The 22,639-nt window shown below is 45.1% G+C and overlaps 2 protein-coding genes across 8 annotated transcripts in view; one reads left to right on the top strand and one right to left on the bottom strand.

Annotated features, from left to right (window-relative positions):
• si:ch73-72b7.1 (netrin receptor UNC5C) overlaps nucleotides 1–3,462 on the top strand; it is a 186,331-nt gene extending 182,869 nt beyond the window's left edge. For 2 of the 3 annotated variants that reach the window (XM_020052897.3, XM_010877010.4), the window contains one exon: nucleotides 177–3,462. In XM_020052897.3, the coding sequence (XP_019908456.1) occupies nucleotides 177–336 (160 nt within the window). In that variant the 3' untranslated portion in view covers nucleotides 337–3,462. The remainder of the gene's footprint in view (nucleotides 1–176) is intronic. The other variant, XR_004576717.1, reaches the window with a different exon arrangement.
• Nucleotides 3,463–5,067: 1,605 nt separating this feature from the next.
• Nucleotides 5,068–22,639, bottom strand: part of bmpr1ba (bone morphogenetic protein receptor, type IBa) — a 77,812-nt gene continuing 60,240 nt past the window's right edge. For 3 of the 5 annotated variants that reach the window (XM_029124821.2, XM_013136851.4, XM_029124822.2), the window contains 10 exons: nucleotides 16,334–16,493; nucleotides 13,595–13,697; nucleotides 12,970–13,072; nucleotides 11,735–11,831; nucleotides 11,315–11,453; nucleotides 9,781–9,973; nucleotides 8,949–9,246; nucleotides 8,435–8,610; nucleotides 7,391–7,521; nucleotides 5,069–7,089 (listed from right to left, as the gene is read on the bottom strand). In XM_029124821.2, the coding sequence (XP_028980654.1) occupies nucleotides 6,964–7,089; nucleotides 7,391–7,521; nucleotides 8,435–8,610; nucleotides 8,949–9,246; nucleotides 9,781–9,973; nucleotides 11,315–11,453; nucleotides 11,735–11,831; nucleotides 12,970–13,072; nucleotides 13,595–13,697; nucleotides 16,334–16,493 (1,526 nt within the window). In that variant the 3' untranslated portion in view covers nucleotides 5,069–6,963. Of the gene's footprint in view, nucleotides 7,090–7,390; nucleotides 7,522–8,434; nucleotides 8,611–8,948; nucleotides 9,247–9,780; nucleotides 9,974–11,314; nucleotides 11,454–11,734; nucleotides 11,832–12,969; nucleotides 13,073–13,594; nucleotides 13,698–16,333; nucleotides 16,494–22,639 lie in introns of all 5 variants that reach the window. The other 2 variants (XM_020052143.3, XM_020052142.3) reach the window with 1 other exon arrangement.

Raw genomic sequence — 22,639 nt, 5'->3', positions numbered from 1 at the left:
TGCAGGGGGAGAGAGTGTAAGAAAATGCAGAGGGTGAGGGAGGGGGGTGTGCAGAGGGAGAAGGAGGGGGGTGTGCAGAGGGAGAAGGAAGGCAGCAGGGGCTGACTGGTGTGTTCATGTGTGCTGTGCATCATACGGGGATCCTGTGTTTTCTAATCACGCATCTTGTCTCCTAGGTACCTGAACTACTTCGCCACCAAGTCCAGTCCCACAGGCGTCATCCTGGATCTGTGGGAGGCCCAACACTTCCCGGACGGGAACCTCAACAGACTGGCCGCCGTGCTGGAGGAGATGGGTCGTCACGACAACCTGGTCCCCATGACAACAGAGCACTGACACCCGCACACCGACTCCGTGTCAGCGGGTCAAGGACAATGACGGGACACACGGGCCGACTGTCCGGCTCGGCGGTTGAGGCTGACAACACACACCGGTGCCCGTCAGAAAAATACCGCAGCAAAAAGACCTAGTCGTTGATGTGTGCGTGTGTCGTTTCCTTTGCTGTGATTGTTTTGTATTGGGGACAACAGAATGAAAAAGAAAAACTCCCGGGGATCCCACGTTAGTCTTGGCTGTACATTTCTTGGTACAGTTTGGTTTTCTTTACACAGTTTCCTAGGAAACGGTCTATTCTGCTGTCCATGTACGTGGATGATTTCCTACTTCAGACTTTACTAACGTGTGTGTGCTTCAGTGGCAGTCAGGAGAGTCAGGAAAGGGAGACAGGCTGGGAGCAAAGTAGGACAACAACAAGTAGGAAAACACAGCCTTTGGAATAACGCGGTTAATTGATATGTATAACCAAATACAGTCTATTTTATCGTCCCCACAAATCCTGCCCATGCCCAGTGTTCCGATGATTACGCTCAGTGTGTTGATCTACTCAAATGTATTCATCCATGATTTTCCATCGGCATTCGAGGCATGGTGAACAACCTTATATTTGGCCTTTTTACCCTTTTTTTCTGTCATAGTGATTTTGTTGATCTCTAGCGCCATCCAGTGGCCTTTGGAAAAATATCAGCATCTAGGTGTATTACGATTGGTTAGAACCGTGTAAATACATGACAAAAAAGTACATTCTAACGGCATTATACTATTGCTTTGTTTTTGATCATTGTGAATTTGTATTGTGGGTGGCTTGTTTTCAGTTAGAGCAGTGAACTGCGGGGAGCGGGCTAGCTAACACGATTTCCTTTGGAATTGTCTGTTTTGCAGAGCAACGATGCATAGAGCAATGGCCGTTGGGGATAAAGGCTGTGTGCCGACATTTTGCCGAGCCTGCCAGGGTCTCTCTGAGAAAGGAGAAAGTGGGTGTGACCAGAGGAGACACAGACTGTTGGTCATGTGCATTCCCCCTGGCTAACAGATATAGTAAGGATGGGGGGGGGGGGGTCAGGGCTGATCGCCCACCCAGGAAATAGACTTGATAGAATAGAAACAGCTCAGACAAGCAGAAGATTGTGTTTCCCTAACATGAGACAACTTGATTTAAAATTCCACCCCCTGGTCAGGACGCTGATCTACCACAGGTACTTGATCTGTACCTGTATGGTCTACAGCAAAGTCTAGATCCTAGATCGGTACCTGTAGGGTCTACAGCAAAGTCTAGATCCTAGATCTTTACCTGTAGGGTCTACAGCATGGTCTAGATCCCAGATCTGTACATGTAGGGTCTACAGCAGGTTCTAGGTCCTAGATCTGTACATGTAGGGTCTACAGCAGGTTCTAGGTCCTAGATCTGTACATGTAGGGTCTACAGCAGGTTCTAGGTCCTAGATCTGTACATGTAGGGTCTACAGCAGGGTCTAGATCCTAGATCTGTACCTGTAGGGTCTACAGCAGGTTCTAGGTCCTAGATCTGTACCTGTAGGGTCTACAGCAGGGTCTAGATCCTAGATCTGTACCTGTAGGGTCTACAGCAGGTTCTAGATCCTAGATCTGTACATGTAGGGTCTACAGCAGGTTGTAGGTCCTAGAATGTTCCTTTAGGGCATCCTGGAGAAGTTGGAACCTTTTTTACATTTTAACAATTGAGCTCCAGTCGAGAGCGACTTAACTGTCTTGATCAAGGAGAGGCTGACACATTTTTGTTTACCTTTCCGACTCGGGATTGAATCTAGCAACCTTTCCGCTGCTACAGATGCTATAAACCCTTGGCCACCTGCTTCCCTGGAGTTTGTCAAACATGTCCAGACAGGCAGCGGAGAACAAGACAATAAGTGCAATATGTGGACATGAAAGTCACAGATGGACAGCCTTATTTCCACCAACGTACAGTACATTTTATGGCAATGGCTTTTTGACTGCCTCGCTGCGTTCAGCACATTATGCTTTACCCTCCCCTTTGATGTCATTCAAAATGAAACCTGGAAATGTTCGTCGTTGAATAACCAGCCCAGGCTCAAATCTGTTTGTGTCAGCATGCCAACATATTGTATTACATGTTTGGCATTAAAAAGAATGACAGTTAATTGTTAAATGTGATCGCCCACACACGTCTGGGACTGGGCTGCTGAATATCATACACGCGACTACATACGCGACTACATGATTACATACAACACAGAACAAAACTGCGTTAGATTATACATTCCGTCTCGCATAGAATGACAAATCTTCAAATTTCAATCGATCAAATGTATTTTATGAAGCTCTTTTTACATCAGAAGTTGTCACAAGCAGTTGTCACATTGGTAAGTTTCATGACATGTCGTGTCTGCAATTAGCTCTTTAGAATGGAGGACAGCGATTCTTATCAAGGTGGTAGATGTGGAAAACCTGCCGAGCTATAATGTAGCCAAAGTTTCAGGAAGGTCAAACTGAAGCCTTTGGACAAGGCAATACTTTGTACTTCATTTTCAAAACAAGTTGTAATGAGAAAACTACAGGGAAGTAGAATATCATAGTTAGAAACAGGCTGCCAGGATGGCCATGTCTGTATGTTCCACAGGGTGAATACTGAAAGTGTTATAAAGGGATATTTTTTCAAGAAAGACAAGAAAGCATGTTGACGTCAACAAAGTGAACCATATTACACAACGGACAAGGAGGTTAAGTGTGACATTCTGAGATAGAAGACATCAAAGTATGTAAATGTTTTATGATGTACAGAATATCACTGTCAAATACATTTTTTGATGTTCCAGTACAGTTAACATGTAAAAGTACTTTTTCTTTTCTTTTCTTTTGTTAAACGCTGTGTCTACTATGCAAACTTGGCATCCTTTACTAACAAAATCTATTAATAGAGCTGTGCTAGTGAGTGCATTTTATTTTATTATCTCTATTATTAATTCTGTTATTTGTGTGTTGAGGTTGAGGTCCACTTTAGTTTGGCAGGCTTCATTGTATCGCCTCTGACTCTCGCTTGCCTCTCCTCTGTCCAGTTGCTGTACAAAGTGTAAGAAAGAATTTTTAAGACGGTTAATAAATTATATTTATAAGCAACGCTGAAAATGATTACCGGTGTGGTCTTATTTTGTTATCTGGCGAGTCGGTTTGGTTCTGTTTGATCGGGTTGAGATCAGGTGATTGACTCAGTCATTGCAGATTATATTCCACTTCTTTGGCTTTTGCGGTATGTTTTGGGTCATTGTCCATCTGTAAAGTGAAGAGCTGTCCAATCAACTTGGCAGAATTAGGCTGAATCTGAGCAGGAAATATATCCCGACACACTTCAGAATGAATCTGGCTGCTTCTGTCACATCCTCAATAAACACAAGTGACCCAGTGCCATTGGAAGCCATGCATGCCCATGCCATCACACTGCCTCGACCATGTATTACAGATGATGTGGCCATGAGCTGTTCCAAGCCTTCACCATACTTTTTTCTTCCCATCATTCTGGTACAGGTTGATATTAGTTTCATCTGTCCAAAGAATGCTGTTCCAGAAATGGGCTGGCTTGAAAAAAAAAAAAAAAGGCAAAATCTGGCCTTTCTATTCTTGAGGCTTATGAATGGTTTGCACCTTGTGGTGAACCGTCTGTATTTGCTCTTGTGAGGTCTTCTCTTTATGGTAGACTGGGATAATAATATGCCTACCTCCTGGAGAGTGTTCTTCCCTTGGCTGGATGTTGTGAAGGGGTTTTTCTTTACCATGGAAAGGATCCTACGATCATCCACCACTGTTGTCTTCCATGGACATCCAGGGCTTTTGTGTTGCAGAGCTCACCAGTGCGTTCTTTATTTCTCAGAATGTTCCAAACTGTTGATTTGGCCACTCCTAATGTTCCTGCCATGTCTCTGATATATATATATATATATATTTTGCAGCCTATGGATGGCCTACTTCACATTGAGAGCACCTTTGACCGCATGTAGTGGGTTCACAGCAACAGCTTCCAAATGCGAATGCCACACCTGGAATCAACTCCAGGTGTGGCATTCCAACGAATGAACAGCCCACACCAGCTCATGAAACAGCTTTTGAGTCAATTGTCCTTAAATCACTTTGGGTCCCTTGAAAAAGAGGGAGCTACATATTAAATAGCTGGAATTCCTAAACCCTCCCTCCAATTTGGATGTGTGCCCTCAAATTAAAGCTGGGAGACGGCACTTTAAACCCATATTCATTATTTTACTGTAATTTTAACATATTTTGGTAAACAGCCAAAATAACAAAACTTTATTTACGGACCTAACTGTATTATGTACACGAGATATTTCTGTTCAATAAGTTAGCACAAATTTCTAAAAGAATATATTGAAAAACAAATTGTTTCTTTTTTTTGTCATTATTGGGTATTGTGTAAAAAAAAATTTTGTCCACAACACCTGCAGAACGAGAACTGGTCTGAATACATTCCAACTACACTTTAAATGTACTTAAGTAGTTTAATCAACCCAGGCAATACACTCCTACTGTACCTACATTTACATCCTATTTAGGTCAGCTACTCCTGCACATCAAATGCTACTACCGCAGTCAAATGATTTTGAAGTAATTCTGTCAAATTGTTCACTTTTTATCTGCATGATTGAGAATGTGCTTGCATTTAAGCAGTTCACTGGTAAAGTTTTCTCCATTTGTAAACAGGTGGCACGGGAACAAATATTAATATTATATATGTTAAAAATGACATTAAGGACGCAGTAAAGACAACATCCTGACAATACACAAGCATCATTAAAGTAGACCATATCGACGTGTTCTCAAAGACGTCTCCACGCAAGGATCCATTACAGTCACAGAACATCCACACGCTCCACAAAGTCATGCACCACCACCACAATAGAGAAGACATCCAGAGAGGGGAACACTTTTATTAGGGGGAATGTTAAGCCTAGTACATTGTTTTACAACACAATAAGGACTGTGTGTGTGTGTCCCCAGACAGATCTCTTTACAAGATAAATAAGGCACAGACCCCTGAGGGGAAGCGGGTCATTCTGTACACACATCAACACCAACCGAGTCCTTCATTACCGTGCCACTACCTCAGAGGGACCACTGAAAATACAGAGGGGGCAACTGTAGATCACCGACACAAAATGTCCGCCCTCCTCTTCTAGTCAGAGGGACGCTGAATATATGGAGGGGGCAACTGTAGATCACCGACACAAAATGTCCGCCCTCCTCTTCTAGTCAGAGGGACACAATGTATAGAGGGGGCAACTGTAGATCACAGACACAAAATGTCCGCCCTCCTCTTCTAGTCAGAGGGACACTGAATGTATAGAGGGGGCAACTGTAGATCACCGACACAAAATGTCTGCCCTCCTCTTCTAGTCAGAGGGACACTGAATGTATAGAGGGGGCAACTGTAGATCACCGACACAAAATGTCTGCCCTCTTCCAGACAGAGGAAGGGCACAGTAGCTGCAAAGGGACGGCCTTCACATCTCTTTTGGAGCAGGTATGGTCGGGTTGGACGGAGTCAGAAAGAGTAGAGGGCAAGGACAGCACGATGACAGTCATGCGGACGGCACTGTAATACACCACAGGGGTTGAAGTTCACCCAAATGTCAGGAGGGTGACGCGTTGACGGAGCGGGCCTAAACGCGGTCACTCCTTTCCCGGCGTTACGTCGTTCCTGCTAGGGTCAAATCCGTCCGTCAGTCAACGTGTTTTAAAGCAGGATTTCATCACGCTTTGTGCGTGCATCTGTGGAAACGTGCGTATCTGGACTTTTTTATCTTGAATATGGAATTGTGCAATTTATTTAGCTGTCCATGTCACCAAAACATAGAAAAATAAAGTGTATTTTACACAGTAATGTGTAGAAGCTTTTTTTATAAAGTGTGCAAAGAAACATTTCCAAATGAGGCCCTAGTGAATTAGTATATCATTCTTTACAACCTACCTATTATGAACAAAATTGCCCTTCACTTCATACACAAGTAATTGTCCAATTGGTCAAGTAATTATTCAATGAGAAGTCTTTTTTTTGTAAATGGTTTTCCAGTGCAAAACATTTCTCTACGGTATGCACTAATGAAAACATACAAGAAAGCTTAAATCAACACTGCCTTGGGGTTGTCGTCAGATTCCTCCAGCTGTCATCCTGCGATGTGCCTCAAGGGGTCGCCCTCTACCCTCTTCCTGCAGCTCTCCCTCTTCCATCCGGCCACCACTGGCCCACTATTTGAAACTTTCACAGAAAGCAGAAAGTAAAACCCACGTTGCGTCTAGTCTCTTTGTCCATGCAGCTGCCCAGCCAAACAAAATGGCGCCAGGTTGCTTTGAAAGCCACTACCTGCCTCATGTCTTCGGTCTCTAAACAGAAATTCTTAATGACAGTTCCAGGGGTTTCTGCGGGTTCCACAGTGTGTTCCTCCTCCTCTCTGAGGAACCATAGCCCAGGATTAATCTTTGGGACGCGTCCTCCTTGCTTCTGGACCTCCTGACCACGCCCCGTGGGGTAGAGGACTGTGGGCAGGGCGGTAACCGAGCACTGGCTTTCTGACCGCGGTGACGTGTTTCCCACACGCCTTGAATGTTGTCCCCACCCCCCCGCTGTCACAGTTTGATGTCCTGGGACTCCGACATCTTGGCCAGGGTCTTCTTGACGCGAAGTGCTGTGAGACGAGAGGCCGGGTTCGGGGCCCAACACTCCGTCATCAGCTTGCCCATCTGCCTAAGGCACTGTAGAGAGCAAAGTCAAACATGACATGGTCAAGCCTATGCTCTTCAAGCCCTGTTTAAACTTGGATATACCATGAGCCCTCTGTCCAGACCTTTTCCTGATTCTGACCCTGTCCAAATATTTGGATAGGTACAATACTAATTGATTGTAATCAGATAAACAGTAACGGTAAATAAAATCATAACAAAGGACACAGAATCGGGTATAACCACATACAAACAGGTATAAACAGTTCTAAACAGGTATACCCAGGTAGAAACAGGTAAAGATAGGTTTTGTGTGGACTTGCGTGAAATCTACCTCATCACTGGTCCAACGGTTGGGAAAGGAAGGTCGTAACCTTTTGATGCAGACCACCTCTCTCATGTCCTCATACGATGGGTCAGAGGGCACTAGGTCATGGTACGGTAGTTGGTACTCCTCAACTATACCTGGAACACACAACATTAATACAATAATTATGAATACATTTACAGATTACAGTAACATACGAAACCTTTTGGCTGCTAATGGGATTACAGTAACATATAAAACCCTTTGGCTGCTAATGGGATTACAGTAATATGAAATCTTTAGGCTGCTAATGGGATTACAGTAACAAACGAAACCTTTTGGCTGCTAATGGGATTACAGTAACATACGAAACCTTTTGGATGCTAATGCGATTACAGTAACATGCAAAACACTTTGGCTGCTAATGGGATTACAGTAACATACAAAACCCTTTGGCTGCCAATGGGATTGCAGTAACATACAAAACTCTTTGGCTGCTAATGGGATTACAGTAACATACAAAACCCACAATTATGTTTTGTATTATTCCTGGGTCCTATTTAGCGCTGTGAGTATGGACATGTTTACAATGCCAAGGTTGTGGATTCAATACCCACAGATGATCAATCAATAACATATGGAAGAAAATATAAATGTATGCATCATCTAAATCAGGGGTGTCCAAACCATTCCACGGAGGGCCGAGTGTCTGCAGGTTTCTGTTTTTTTCTATAAATTGGTTCCCAGTTCACTCCTAAACAACCAAGTGGGGGTAGGAACTAACCAATCAGTAACCTAATTAGTCAATCAAGTACAAGGTGAGAGCGAAAACCTGCAGACACACGGCCCTCTGTGGAACTGTTTGGACACCCCTGATCTAAATGTAGAGGACTGTGAAGTCAATCTGGGGAGCACCTACTAAATGCCTGAAACTGGAAATAATCTCAGATAATTTGAATAAGGAGAACGTCTCAGGGGTGCTGTTTCCCCCTTCTGGTGCCTGCTGCATCTAAGACCGGCTTCCACGTCCCTGACCCTGTACTTGACAACACTTCCTTACGGTCAACCTACCTCCCGAGACACAGCGGCGAGACATCTCCCACAGAATGAGGCCAAAGCTGTACATGTCGGCCATGATGTAGGACTGGAAGTGGCTTCTGTTCAGAGTCTCGTCCAGGACCTCGGGGGGCATGTAGCGCTTGGTTCCCACCCTGGTGTTGGGAGGGATGTCCACCTCGTTGGTGTCACTGGGGTGAGGGGGGAAAGAAAGGCGGAGAGCCAGGTCAGGTCAGAGATTCTCGTGGCCTTGAGTCATCCATTAGTCTGGGTTGCCTGTCCTGCTGCAGCGTGTGTTCAAATCCCAACCACTGCTCTTTCAGCTAAACAATCGTTCACCACGGTCAGCATCACGTGTCATAAAGACACTCAGGACAAATTACAGATTATCTAGTTTATTATTTTGGTCCTGGTAATTGGAAAATGCATTTGAAAATGTTTTCTTCTTTTAATACACGCAAAATACGTGCTTGGTTGAACAAGAACATATAAAAGATGAGGGATGATCAATCGAATGCCCACGTCCAACCTGATGAATTTGACGGCCAGGCCCAGGTCTGCGATGCAGCAGGCTCCGTTCCTCTTCACCAGGATGTTCTTGCTCTTCAGGTCCCGGTGAGCGATGGCCGGCTTGCCCTGCGTGCCGAAGATCTCCGTGTGGAGGTGGCACAGGCCCGACACGGAGGAGTAGGCCAGCCGCAGCATGGCCTTGGTGTCCAGCGTGGTGGACTTGAGGTAGTCGTACAGGGAGCCGCTCTCGTGGTAGTCGGTGATCAGGTAGAGCTGGGTCCACGACCCCGTGCCCTTGATGTCGGCCGCGATGAAGCCTGATGGAGACAGAAGAGTGATGTGGTGACGCAGAACATTATCACACATTACTGTTGACCAAATTCGAACACCATTGTCAGATCTACACATTCTTAACCGTTATGCTAATAGCTTTCCATGTAGATTTGTATCTGTGAAAGAATGAATCAGGGTTAGAGGCTTCTTCAATGTTTATTCAGCGGTCACGGTACACGTCTCCAGATGGTGCTATCAAGGCTCTTGTCTGTGTTAGTTTCTCTCTCTCTGCTGATTCCCACCATTTAACAGCGGACCTTGGGGTAGCTTGTGTTATAAAGCAACATCCCAGGATGGTCGTGTCTAGTACCTTATCCGTCTCTGTGGAATCGGAGGAATAGATAAACGGTACGCCTAAACAAGGAACGCTAAGCCTCTAGGGACAGCGACAGTTATATCATACATGTAGCTAACATTCCATGTCCCCCTAACCAGAACTAGGGATACCCCTTGGCTCCTACACTATTATAGCAGTCAATATAGTCACATGCACACATCGACTCTCTGTGTGACTTTACCCAGGATGTTCTCGTGCCTCATGAGGACCGTCTGGTAGATCTCCGTCTCCCTGAACCAGCTGGCCTCCTCGGTGGTGAAGAACACCTTGACAGCCACCCTCTCTCCTCGCCACTTGCCCATCCACACCTCCCCGTAGCGACCCTTACCAATCTGCTTCACCATCTGGATCTGCTTGGCTATGGTGCGCTGCACCTGGGAGGGGGACAGAAGGGGGAGGAGGGGGGGAGGAGGGGGAGGAGGGGGGGGAGGGGAGTGACGGTAAACAAGGCCGTTTTCCCGGAGGACAAAGTGAGTTCCACCACTAATATGGAGCACTGGTCCAGATCTATAGAAAAGTAATGAGTCATTACTCAAATATCCATTATCCATTAATGAATTAATAATAAACAATGTAAGAGGTTTAAAAAGGTTTCGAAAGGTTGAAGCATTAGGGTGGGTAAGTGAATGATTTAAAGATGATGATGATGATGACGACTGTATTTGACCCCTGGGAAAGAGGCCACTGCTGAAATGCTGCGACGCCGGTTGGATTGAATTGCCTTAAAGCTTTGTCCGGTCCAGCACAGAGGGTCACTTTTAGGGATGTGTAATATATTTGGCCTGAAAAGGTGCTGGTACATAAGTGTTTCAGACACTCTACTCTCTGGTGGTGTTATCACTTTCCCAGAGACACTGGGTCTATTCATTCTGCCAGTTCAGCTGTCAAACATTTAAAATGCAACTCAAACACGAGTTTCTAGCAGACACATTTCAACCCTACCTTGTTTAGTTTCCTACAGTACGACATCACCCAGGAATGGACTGCAAAACACGCATGACATGTAAAGGCTAATGTATAATTAGAGACAATCAGAGACATTTATGTATTAGTATTGATTAATAGGACTGTTACAGTCTTGTAACGGTGACATATCGAGTTAATCTCTGACCCTCAGAAGTTATAGTCTTTTAAGGGTGACATACCATGTTCGTCTCGGACCTTCAGAAGTTATAGTTTTTTAAGGGTGACATACCGTGTTCTTCTCGGACCTTCAGAAGTTATAGTCTTTTAAAGGTGACATACCGTGTTCTTCTCGGACCTTCAGAAGTTATAGTCTTTTAAAGGTGACATACCGAAGTCTGGGCTGACTAATAACCTGGTGTTAGATGTTTGGGAAAATGAGAACTAAAAGGCGCCAGCCTTGTATCAGAGAGGTTCTGGTCTGCACTAGTGAGATTGCTGCACTAGTACGTTTTTCTCCATACTAATGATTACAAATGCAATGGCGTGTGTAGAATGACTAGACACAGTTTATGTACTCGGCTATGACTGTTTTTCATTGACTGAAAAAATATGCGCTTCGCCTTTCACTCTTTGCTTTTCACTCTTCGCCTTTCACTCTTTGCTTTTCACTCTTCGCCTTTCAGTGTTGTGTGTTTTAACTGATTCACTTTGATAATGTGCAACTTAACAGTGTTGAAGCAAGACATAGCAACAGAACTGCAGAATGAACACAGCCCATGTGGTGAGAAGATGCAGTGTGTGGAACTCACCAGCAGGGGGAGGCCCGAGCCGCTGCCCGAGCTCTGAGACTGTTCTATCAGGTCTTTGAGAGACTCTCCAGGAGGGATGAAAGACTCGTCCCGTTCCAAACCAATACTATAGTGAGGCCCAGACTCCTGGCGCTTGTACCTGCAGCACAGAAAAATTCACACATAAACAGACAAACACATCACCAACATCAAACAACCCCTTTCATGTGAGTATTCTGTCTATAACACTGCTCACATGCCTGTGATAGGAAGGTTTTGGGCTCCAACCCAAATATTCTCACACCTGATTCTAATAATTAAACTGAATCAGGTTAGTTAAAAAGTGGGGTTGGAGCTAAAGCCTACAAAATGTTCTGAAGCTCTCCAGGAACGGGACTGAGTTGCCCCACTTCTAGAACGTTCTCTCTCTGAGGGTCTCACCTGAAGTAGCAGAAGATGATGGTGAGAGCCAGAATGATGCTGCAGACGGTGACAGAGATCAGCAGTGCCATATGGTGAATGTTCTCATCCACGTAATCTACAGAGATGAGAAAGAGAGAGGGTGAATGAATGAAAGGAAGAATGGGAAGAAAGATGGTGGAAGTGTGAAGGGAGAAATACATGAAACCCTCATCTTCTTTCCACATATATTCCCACATTCATCACTATAGGCTGCTTTGCACATGGGCCAGAAATACAATTCATCTTGCCAGCTTGGGGATTTCAGCTAGCAAATGCTTAGCTACGAAGCAAATACTATAAGCACTAGGCAACATCCCACCCCTCTTCCAAATAACCTACATTTTGACTTGCGCACACACACACGCACACACACACACACACACTTGTCCCTGGGGGCAGAGTGAACTAGCTGAGGAAACCTTAGCCCTGATCGATGGGTTTCCTGAAGCCCGCTGCTAGAGTTTCAGACTGATGACAATACTGGCTTATAGTCTATAGGTAGCTCTGCTTCCTCTGGGAATCTATTTCAACTGACACACACACATATATACACACTTCACTGGGCCCGCCCAGTGTGTAAAGCCCAACACATTCTTTCAGTCTTTCACAAGGAAAAGCTAAAGTTCTCATCCAGGTTTGGGACAGCTTGCACCCCACATGGCCATTGTTGCTACTGCCTGTTTCTGTCAGCCTCTCTGTCTGACTGTCAGTCTCTCTGTGCATTTTATCTTTCTGTCTGACTGTCTCTCTCTCTCTCTCTGTCTGTCAGTCTCTCTGTCTGGCCGTCTGTCTCTCTGTCTGACTGTGTCTCGCTGTCTGACTGTCTGTCTCTCTGTGTATTTCTATCTTTCTGTCTCTCTCTCTGACTGTCAGTCTCTCTGTCTGACCGTCTGTCTCTCCATCTGACCGTCTGTCTCTCCGTCTGACCGTCTGTCTCTCTGTGTATTTCTATCTTTCTGTCTGACTTTCTCTCACTCTCTCGTCCTAGAGCTATAAACACACTTATGAAAACGCAGAGGTGGTGTAAGCCTACATTAAACACAAACCTAGAAGTAGATAAAAACAATGGCCTATGTTAGAAATGAATGGTGAAATATTCCAGTGAGCCAAACTCATGTCTGGTCTCTTTGTCCCTCTATTTGTCAGTGGTTTATCACTGTTAAACCTACAAAGAATGAATCCAGAAGCCAATTTGAGTCTGTGTGTGGTCTTACTGGGTGTTTTAACTGGGGGCAGAGTGGGGTGGAGGTCTTTGTTGCAGTAGTCTTGATCAGTGCAACACTCCAGGGCTCTTCTCAGTCGGGAGTTGCCTGTGTCCTGGAAGCATAGAGGCATAATAAGGACATAACATGGGACTTCATCTACACTGAACAAAATTATAAACGCAAAACTTGTTTTTGCCCCCATTTTTCATGAGCTGAACTCAAAGATCTAAGACCTTCTCTATGTACACAAAAGGCCCATTTCTCTCAAATATTCTTCACAAATCTGTCTAAATCTGTGTTAGTGAGCATTTCTCCTTTGCCGGGATAATCCATCCACCTGATTAGCATGATTATTGCACAGCTGTGCCTTAGGCTGGCCACAATAAAAGGCCACTCATAAATGTGCAGTCCATCACACAGCACAATGGCACAGATGTCACAGGTGTTGAGGGAGCGTGCAATTGGCATGCTGACTGCAGGAAAGTGGCCTTTTTATCTACTTCATAGATCTTTGAGTTCAGCTCAAAAGTGTTGCGTTCATAATTTTGTTCAGTGTACTATGAGTATTCCAAACCCAACACACTTTGCGAATGAGTCTTAGTCTGACTGGTATGCTGTGTTGGGTCAGACTCACCCGACACTGGAACTCAGAGCCCACCAGGCCCAGACACCCTGAGGTCAGGATCGGGACCGCGCCTTCTTCCTCCTCTATCATGGTGAAGCAGTAGCCATCCGTCCTATATCACAACACAGCGCATTATCGTCCGAATGGTCATAATCATTGTCAAGATAATCACCATTAGCCCAGCTCATTATTACAGGTCAATGTTAAGGATCCTTCAGAGGGACACAGGTCAATGTTAAGGATCCTTCAGAGGGACACAGGTCAATGTTAAGGATCCTTCAGAGGGACACAGGTCAATGTTAAGGATCCTCCAGAGGGACACAGGTCAATGTTAAGGATCCTCCAGAGGGACACAGGTCAATGTTAAGGATCCTCCAGAGGGACACAGGTCAATGTTATTGACAGCAGCGTTATATTTTTGTCTCAGTTTACAGTTAACAGTCTGAGTTCGTAGGGGGGGGATCAGTTTAATGACCTGTTTCCCTCTAGGGAGAGCTAGGTTTTTGTTTTAGTGGCTTCTGGTGCTGTACACAACAGATTTCCAATTTCATTTTGTCTGAATCTCCTTGCCTGGCTGTGTGTGTGTGTGTGTGTGTGTGTGTGTGTGTGTGTGTGTGTGTGTTTCCATGGCTCCAAAACAAGTGATTCAAAAATGTAATTACTCTAACAAGCCGACAGACGAGAAGCTGTTTATGTCAAACGCATAAAACTTTTGGATTTTAAATTAAGATTAAGTATCTTCACATCTAATTAACACAGCATTAAATTATAAATGTAAATTAAATAAGTCCAGGGTTGTTTTTAAAGTAACTTGGAAGATTTGTGTTTTATGATGCTGATTGAGTTATTTCATATTTAAAGTTGTCAGGAGACTTGAGTAGACACTGATGTAATTTGTGTGTGTTACATTCATTTGCCCATCAGGCAGTAATTTGGAACGTCGGGTATTCTTTCAGTTTCGCTGCGCTTAAAGTAAAACACATCAGAGCAGGTGCCAGACACCCTGCCAGGTTTTCCCTCCAAACAAACAACTGCATTAGGCAGAAAGGTGCACATGAAACCGCTTTGGCAATAACCTAAGTAATGAAACGCCAGAAGAGAGTAGGAAAGTGAGTGAAAATCAATGGCCCAAGTAAACAAAGCTTTTTAGTGCAGGTATGCTGAACTGGGATCAGCTTTTATTTTTCATTAAAAGCATAACAAATAATATGCATGTAATGACATCATGTAATGATGTCAGTATATAGACAGATTGTAAAGTATCGTGAGGCACTACATTGAATATGGACGAGCCAGAGTGTTCAATCTTAATGGGTAATACTTGGAACAGGCAGAACATGGACGATATCAACGTGTTGGACATCACTTACGATCTACTACACTCACCTAAAGGATTATTAGGAACACCATACTAATACAGTGTTTGACCCCATTTCGCCTTCAGAACTGCCTTAATTCTACGTGGAATTGATTGAACAAGGTGCTGAAAGCATTATTTAGAAATGTTGGCCCATATTGGTAGGATAGCATCTTGCAGTTGATGGAGATTTGTGGGATGCACATCCAGGGCACAAAGCTCCCATTCCACCACATCCAAAAGATGCTCTATTGGGTTGAGATCTGTTGACTGTGGGGGCCATTCCAGTACAGTGAACTCATTGTCATGTTCAAGAAACCAATTTGAAATGATTCGAGCTTTGTGACATGTTGCATTATCCTGCTGGAAGTAGCCATCAGAGGATGGGTACATGGTGGTCATAAAGGGATGGACATGGTCAGAAAACAATGCTCAGGTAGGCCGTGGCATTTAAACGATGCCCAATTGGCACTAAGGGGCCTAAAGTGTGCCAAGAAAACATCCCCCCCACCATTACACCACCACCACCAGCCTGCACAGTGGTAACAAGGCATGATGGATCCATGTTCTCATTCTGTTTACGCCAAATTCTGACTCTACCATCTGAATGTCTCAACAGAAATCGAGACTCATCAGACCAGGCAACATTCTTCCAGTCTGTCCAATTTTGGTGAGCTTGTGCAAATTGTAGCCTCTTTTTCCTATTTGTAGTGGTGATGAGTGGTACCCAGTGGGGTCTTCTGCTGTTGTAGCCCATCCGCCTCAAGGTTGTGCGTGTTGTGGCTTCACAAATGCTTTGCTACATACCTCGGTTGTAACGAGTAACAAAAGTTGCTCTTCTATCAGCTTGAATCAGTCGGCCCATTCTCCTCTGACCTCTAGCATCAACAAGGCATTTTTCACCCACAGGACTGCCGCATACTGGATGTTTTTCCCTTTTCACACCATTCTTTGTAAACCCTAGAAATGGTTGTGCATGAAAATCCCAGTAACTGAGCAGATTGTGAAATACTCAGACCGGCCCGTCTGCCACCAACAACCATGCCACGCTCAAAATTGCTTAAATCACCTTTCTTTCCCATTCTGACATTCAGTTTGGAGTTCGGGAGATTGTCTTGCCCAGGACCCCACCCCAAAATGCATTGAAGCAACTGCCATGTGATTGGTTGATTAGATAATTGCATTAATGAGAAATTTAACAGGTGTTCCTAATAATCCTTTAGGTGAGTGTATATCTTGGGAATCTAGGCCTTTGGACATACAAGTAAGGTTATTGAGGTTAGGGTTTGGGTACGGTTAAGGTTAGGCAAAGAAATAGGTTTAGGGCTAGGTAGAAGCAGACATGCATTTCCATCCACAAGGACAGAATCATTTGTGTGTGTCCCCCTCACCTGCAGGTGTTATTGGTAGAATCCTCAGGACAGTGGTGATGACAGTAACACCAAAGGAGGCGCAGGGGTAACACTGGAGCCATGCTCCCACCGTCCTCCTTCCCACTCTCCACGGCCGCCCTGCCCGAGCCTCGGAGCAGCATCCCGTCCAGAACGTTAGCTGGGGAGGAGACCAGCAGAGGGTCAGACGCAGGATTGACCCAATCTCACATTCACATGTGTAACAAGGACCTGACATTCCTACTTGTTTTCAACCGACGGGTCGCTGTCAAACTGACAGACGGGGGGCTGATGTATTTCATGGCAAAGGCTTGGATTTGTTGGAGACAAAACGCGTGGCACACTTGGGGATGAGCAGGAGGATGTTTTCCAACCTGCACCATAAAAAAACCGCTTTCACCACTAAAACAAACGTTGCCATGTCATGGAAATAACATTCCAACTGTTCAGCCTTATAGAACACTGTGGAGTTCTGTTGGAGTGACCAAGGTTTCCTCTGCACGTCCTCCTCTTAAGGAGCACCTGTTAGTCACATGAGGAGAACAAAGTCTGAAGACCAAAGGGTCTTTGCGAGCGTTCCCAAAGGCACCACGCGGCGCACTTCTCACATGGGTCACTATCAGCCCGGGTCAAACGTAGCGGGCTCTTCAGAGGGAACAGGGCTCAGTTTGGGACGACGGCGTCCATTCATATGTTAGGTCTTTTTCATTCATTCCGGCTGGCTCATTCAGACCAGATGCTTGGCAGCTGCATCGTGGAGATGGTCCAAAATAAGCAAGTGTCCCTCCTCGCTGCAGTAAACGCTGGCAGACACCCGATACCTTCTGCTCAGACCGACTTCACACCCGCCACATTGTCAACTCTGTCAGCGATGGCAAAGCTTTCCCGGCGGAGTGGTGTATGGGGACCGCCCGCGAAACGAATGACCACATTATCATGTATGACATTATCCTTATAACATACAGAAAATACTTGCCTTGAAATAAGTACATCTGTACAACACAAAGTCATGGACTAAAAAGACTATTTGTCCATTCATCACCATTTCAATAGGCTTACAGTTCGCACTAAAAACATATTTTCACGACGTAAAAGAAGCACACTTTTGACTGCAAGGGATGAAAACAGAAGGTTTTTCAACATTTGTTACTATAGAATAATGAGTAATGTACAAACAATCCATGCTCCCAGTGTTTAAGGAGGTTAACTCCCTAACAACAATAGCCCCATCTTTGTTGTATCCAAACTAAACTTCATAATTGGAAATCCTAAACCTAACTCCAATTCAAACACTATGAACATTGCTCAGTACATGTTTCTCTAAATCTATACCCTTAAGCCAGAATTTCCCAAGAGGGGACCTGATAAAAAAATGTGTGTTTGTCAGGTTTACTATCAAGTGTTGTGTTCTTTATAGGGACATCTAGTTCCCACATACAGCATATACATAGATGTAGATCACACTCACACACGCCATGCCCAGCCAATAATTCACGTTTTATCTCTGTTTTTGTTTACACTGTGCAGTTTATGACTATTATGGGATGAATGCTACAAAGTCCAATTCATTCAAATGCATTGGTATATCACCATTTCTTGGTTGCGGAGAAACATTCATGGGTGTTCTTTTACTGTCACATCTTTAAATACACTCACTCCTTCCACTCTCCCCTCTGTACAAACCTCACTCGCCCCTCGGGACAGACCTTACCCTCCCCACTGGACAAACCTTACCTCCACACTGGACAGACCTCACCCTCCCCACTGGACAAACCTTACCTCAACACTGGACAGACCTTACCCTCCACACTGGACAGACCTTACCCTCCACACTGGACAGACCTTACCCTCCCCACTGGATAGACCTTACCCTCCCCACTGGATAGACCTTACCCTCCACACTGTACAGACCTTACCCTCCCCACTGTACAGACCTTACCCTCCCCACTGTACAGACCTTACCCTCCCCACTGGACAGACCTTACCCTCCCCACTGGACAGACCTTACCCTCCCCACTGGACAGACCTTACCCTCCCCACTGGACAGACCTTACCTCCACACTGGACAGACCTTACCTCCACACTGGACAGACCTTACCTACACACTGGACAGACCTTACCTACACACTGGACAGACCTTACCCTCCCCACTGGACAGACCTTACCCTCCCCACTGGACAGACCTTACCCTCCCCACTGGACAGACCTTACTCTCCTCACTGGACAGACCTTACTCTCCTCACTGGACAGACCTTACTCTCCTCACTGGACAGACCTTACCCTCCCCACTGGACAGACCTTACCCTCCCCACTGGACAGACCTTACTCTCCTCACTGGACAGACCTTACCCTCCCCACTGGACAGACCTTACCCTCCCCACTGGACAGACCTTACCCTCCCCACTGGACAGACCTTACCCTCCTCACTGGACAGACCTTACCCTCCCCTCTGGACAGACCTTACTCTCCCCACTGGACAGACCTTACTCTCTGGACAGACACGTTATAATTAATGTAGTTATAATGAATACAATAATGATCCATTAAACACTTCAGATTATAAACACTTTAGTATTGTGTTCTCTATTCATCCTAAACGGCTGAAGGGACATCTACCTCTGCACATGGAGAAATGTGAAGTTAAGGAATCAGGAAAGATTATATGATATCTCTTCCCTTGTGACTATATTTCACATGTTGCAATTGTAGGCTAATCACGTCTAGTCAACTCAATACAGCTCCACTCGGCTCCAACTAGGAGGAAAAAACTGCCATAAGTTCAACACCAGGGTGATGTTAATGTGGTTGACAGCATGCTATTTCACACAGCAGCGCGTTCTGAAACAGTCAGCACACCAACACTGGGGCATAAACAACTTCAGCCATAACATAAACACTAGTCTGACTTATAGAGATAAGACCAGTACAGTACACAGTTTGAAGGCTGACGTTCAAATGAATCCTCAGGCTGTCTTCTCCCACAGAAAAGAAAATCTAGATCAATTTCAAATGTCAGCCTTTTCAATAATATACACCGCCAAGTTTATATTATGTCCGCTGAGATGAATGGAGGTAAGGTCGAATAAACCAATTCCCTGAACAAACCATGTCGACTATCCCTGAGAGAGCCATACATATCAGAAGGCAAGAGAGAGGCCCTTTCAAAGGGCCACTTAAACAAGCCTCTGGGTGAGACCCAAATAGCACCTTATTTCTGAGTGCTGGGTTTTCACTGCAGCAGAGACAGTTACTCATAGGAGGAAAATAGTTCCGCATCAAAGAGGAAATGGGAAATATTATGTGGATTATAATAAATCTAAGTTTCTTGGGGGTGAGGGGAGGGGTTGCAGGATGAAATGAAAAATAAAAGCCTTTCTTAACCCTGAATACACTGCATGTTTGCATGTCGTGCTGTGAAATGGCATACAGCTTCCTTGGTGCCCAATGAGCCTGGTCAAAAGAAGTGTACTAGTAAATAAAAGCCATTCAGGACACAAATTCTGATCTGTGTGAATAGAGAAGTGAAGTGGCTGAAGAATATTTTTTTGACAGAGCTGTGGGAGGTGACATGTGCCGCAGGAGGTGACAGGAGCCATGGGAGGTGACAGGAGCCATGGGAGGTGACAGGAGCTGTGGGAAGCTGAAAGGAGTAGTCGGGAGCCCAGGCGAACTGAGGGCAACTCTTACCAATTCCACAGCACTGAGTGAAAAGAGCGAGGAGTGTACTGGCCTCCTTCACATCTTCCCCTTCTCCTCTGTTGCTGCCCCTGTCCGTAAACTATGTGAGAACTGTGCAAAGTTACGTGAGAAGGCGCTGAGGTTTTGACAAAGCACCTCCCTAATCCAACACCTGTCAAATGTTCTGGAAAGGAGGAGCACTGCTGGAATTACTACTGTGGAACTTTGTAAACAGAAGAAGCTCTTTGGCAATGAGGCTAAGTAGTTGTCAAGTGGGAACCAAGGCCCTCTTCAAATAATTAGTTTAATAAAGCCTTTATTCTGGTTATGACATGATCAGTTGAAACAAGTTTTGAAACTGCTAATGGCCTTCGTCAGGGAGTATAAAGATATTAACTGTCAGCACACTCCCAGGCTGGGTGTTTGTGTGTTTGTGCATGTGTGTGTGCGCGTGTGCGTGCCTGTGTGTACATATGCGTGGATGTGGACCTGAAACTCATGTGAAATGTGAACGGTAACAAATCTGTGTGCGTGTATGCGTGCGTGTGTGCATGTGTGTGACCATCTGTCTTTTAGGCAGTGCCAGTGTTCACTAACTTGAACCAGGGCCCACTGGGTAAAGAAGTGCACTGCCTAGGGCAAATGAGTGTCATTTGGGACGTGGAGGTCAGTCCATCAGCTGGTCACCAAGCTGGTCATGTGGAACAACACGGGACACAATTCACATTTCCAACAAGGGCGGAAAGGTCGTGTGCGAGCCAAGGAGGAATTAAGTGTACTACGACTTCAACGGAAACAGCTTTTGTTGTGGGCAGTTATGTTAGCAGCAATTCCTGGTAGCCTGGTTGCTACACAGGAAAAGCTCCCCAGGCATGAGCATTGAGCCACAGTATAAACTTAGCCACTGGGGAAAAAAAATCTGGTTGCTCGACAGGGGTCAGAATTGGATAAGACTCCACCCCCTTAAGTTAATAATTGGTGGAAGCACCTTCCAACAAAGTGTAATTAGAGCTGTGAGTCGGAGTTAGGAGACAATTTTGCACACTTTAAATTGCAATACAGGACCATTCTCCTTTACAAAACTGTTCAAGCTGTGTCATGTCCCTTGGTGAGCGTTGATTGACGTCTTTCCCATCTTTGTCATGCCACACATTTTTGAACGGATTAAGGTCGGGCGGGGCACTGCACAACATTTACCTTAATATCCCTTAGCTGATCCGCTATAACTTTGGCTGTGTGTATCAGGATCTTGTAATGCTGAAAGGTAAACTTCAGGCCCAGTTTCTGCATTCTCGCAGTGGGCAGCGGGGTTTCCTAAAGGATGTGTCTGTGCAATGTTCTATACATTTTCCCTGTAATTCCAACAAACCTGATGAAAAACATCCCCAAAACATGATGCTGCCACCACCAAGCATCACAGCAGGGACAGTGTCCTCTAGATGGCACGCCGTGTCAGATTTTCACCAAACATAGTAATTTGCATTTAGGCCAGTTCCACGTCATGACATTTCACCACAGGTCTACAGAATTTAAAAAAATATATCAAGCTCAGCTTTCTAAGTATTTGCTGACAAGTGTCATTGGCTTCTTGGAAGCATCTCGCCTCTCTGATAAGTCTCCTATGTTCTTGGTCATCCAGTGTGGAGGGAAATCCTTATCTGTGTTTGTGACTGTGTTTTCACAACAAAAATATTGCTATGACTTTTCCTGATAATTGCTGTCTTTGATTAGGGAGAAGAAAAATGCAAACAACCTTTAGTGGACAACCAACAAGTCTCTCTACTCACTACAGAGACATGTCCATTCAATGGCTCACAACGTGTCTATAGTCACTACAGACATGTACACATCACGTTCCCAACACATCTCTCTACACACCACAGAGACACATCCAGTCATCATATTCCCAACACATCTCTCTACACACCACAGAGACACATCCAGTCATCACGTTCCCAACACATCTCTCTACACACCACAGAGACACATCCAGTCATCATATTCCCAACACATCTCTCTACACACCACAGAGACACATCCAGTCATCACGTTCCCAACACATCTCTCTACACACCACAGAGACACATCCAGTCATCACGTTCCCAACACATCTCTCTACACACCACAGAGACACATCCAGTCATCACGTTCCCTACACATCTCTCTACACACCACAGAGACACATCCAGTCATCATATTCCCAACACATCTCTCTACACACCACAGAGACACATCCAGTCATCATGTTCCCAACACATCTCTCTACACACCACAGAGACACATCCAGTCATCACGTTCCCAACACATCTCTCTACACACCACAGAGACACATCCAGTCATCATATTCCCAACACATCTCTCTACACACCACAGAGACACATCCAGTCATCATGTTTCCAACACATCTCTTTACTAGCCGAAGGGAAAAGTCCATTCATCTTGTCCTCAACGTGATCCCCATTGCCTTCGCCCTCCTCCCTCACTTTCAAATGATCACGGCACTGGACAATTTCCATAAAGCACGATTGATGATGACGACGGGCCCGGCGTTCGCTGTGACACAGTGCAGTGCACTTTCAGCACCCAATTACCAAGCACCTAAAAGCCTGCTCTTTTCAGCAGGCGCCA

Source organism: Esox lucius, chromosome 13 (assembly GCF_011004845.1).
Source record: "Esox lucius isolate fEsoLuc1 chromosome 13, fEsoLuc1.pri, whole genome shotgun sequence".
In the NCBI taxonomy this organism is placed as follows: domain Eukaryota; kingdom Metazoa; phylum Chordata; class Actinopteri; order Esociformes; family Esocidae; genus Esox; species Esox lucius.
Note: the sequence above shows the minus strand (reverse complement) of the source record. Positions and strands in the feature narration are given on the sequence as shown.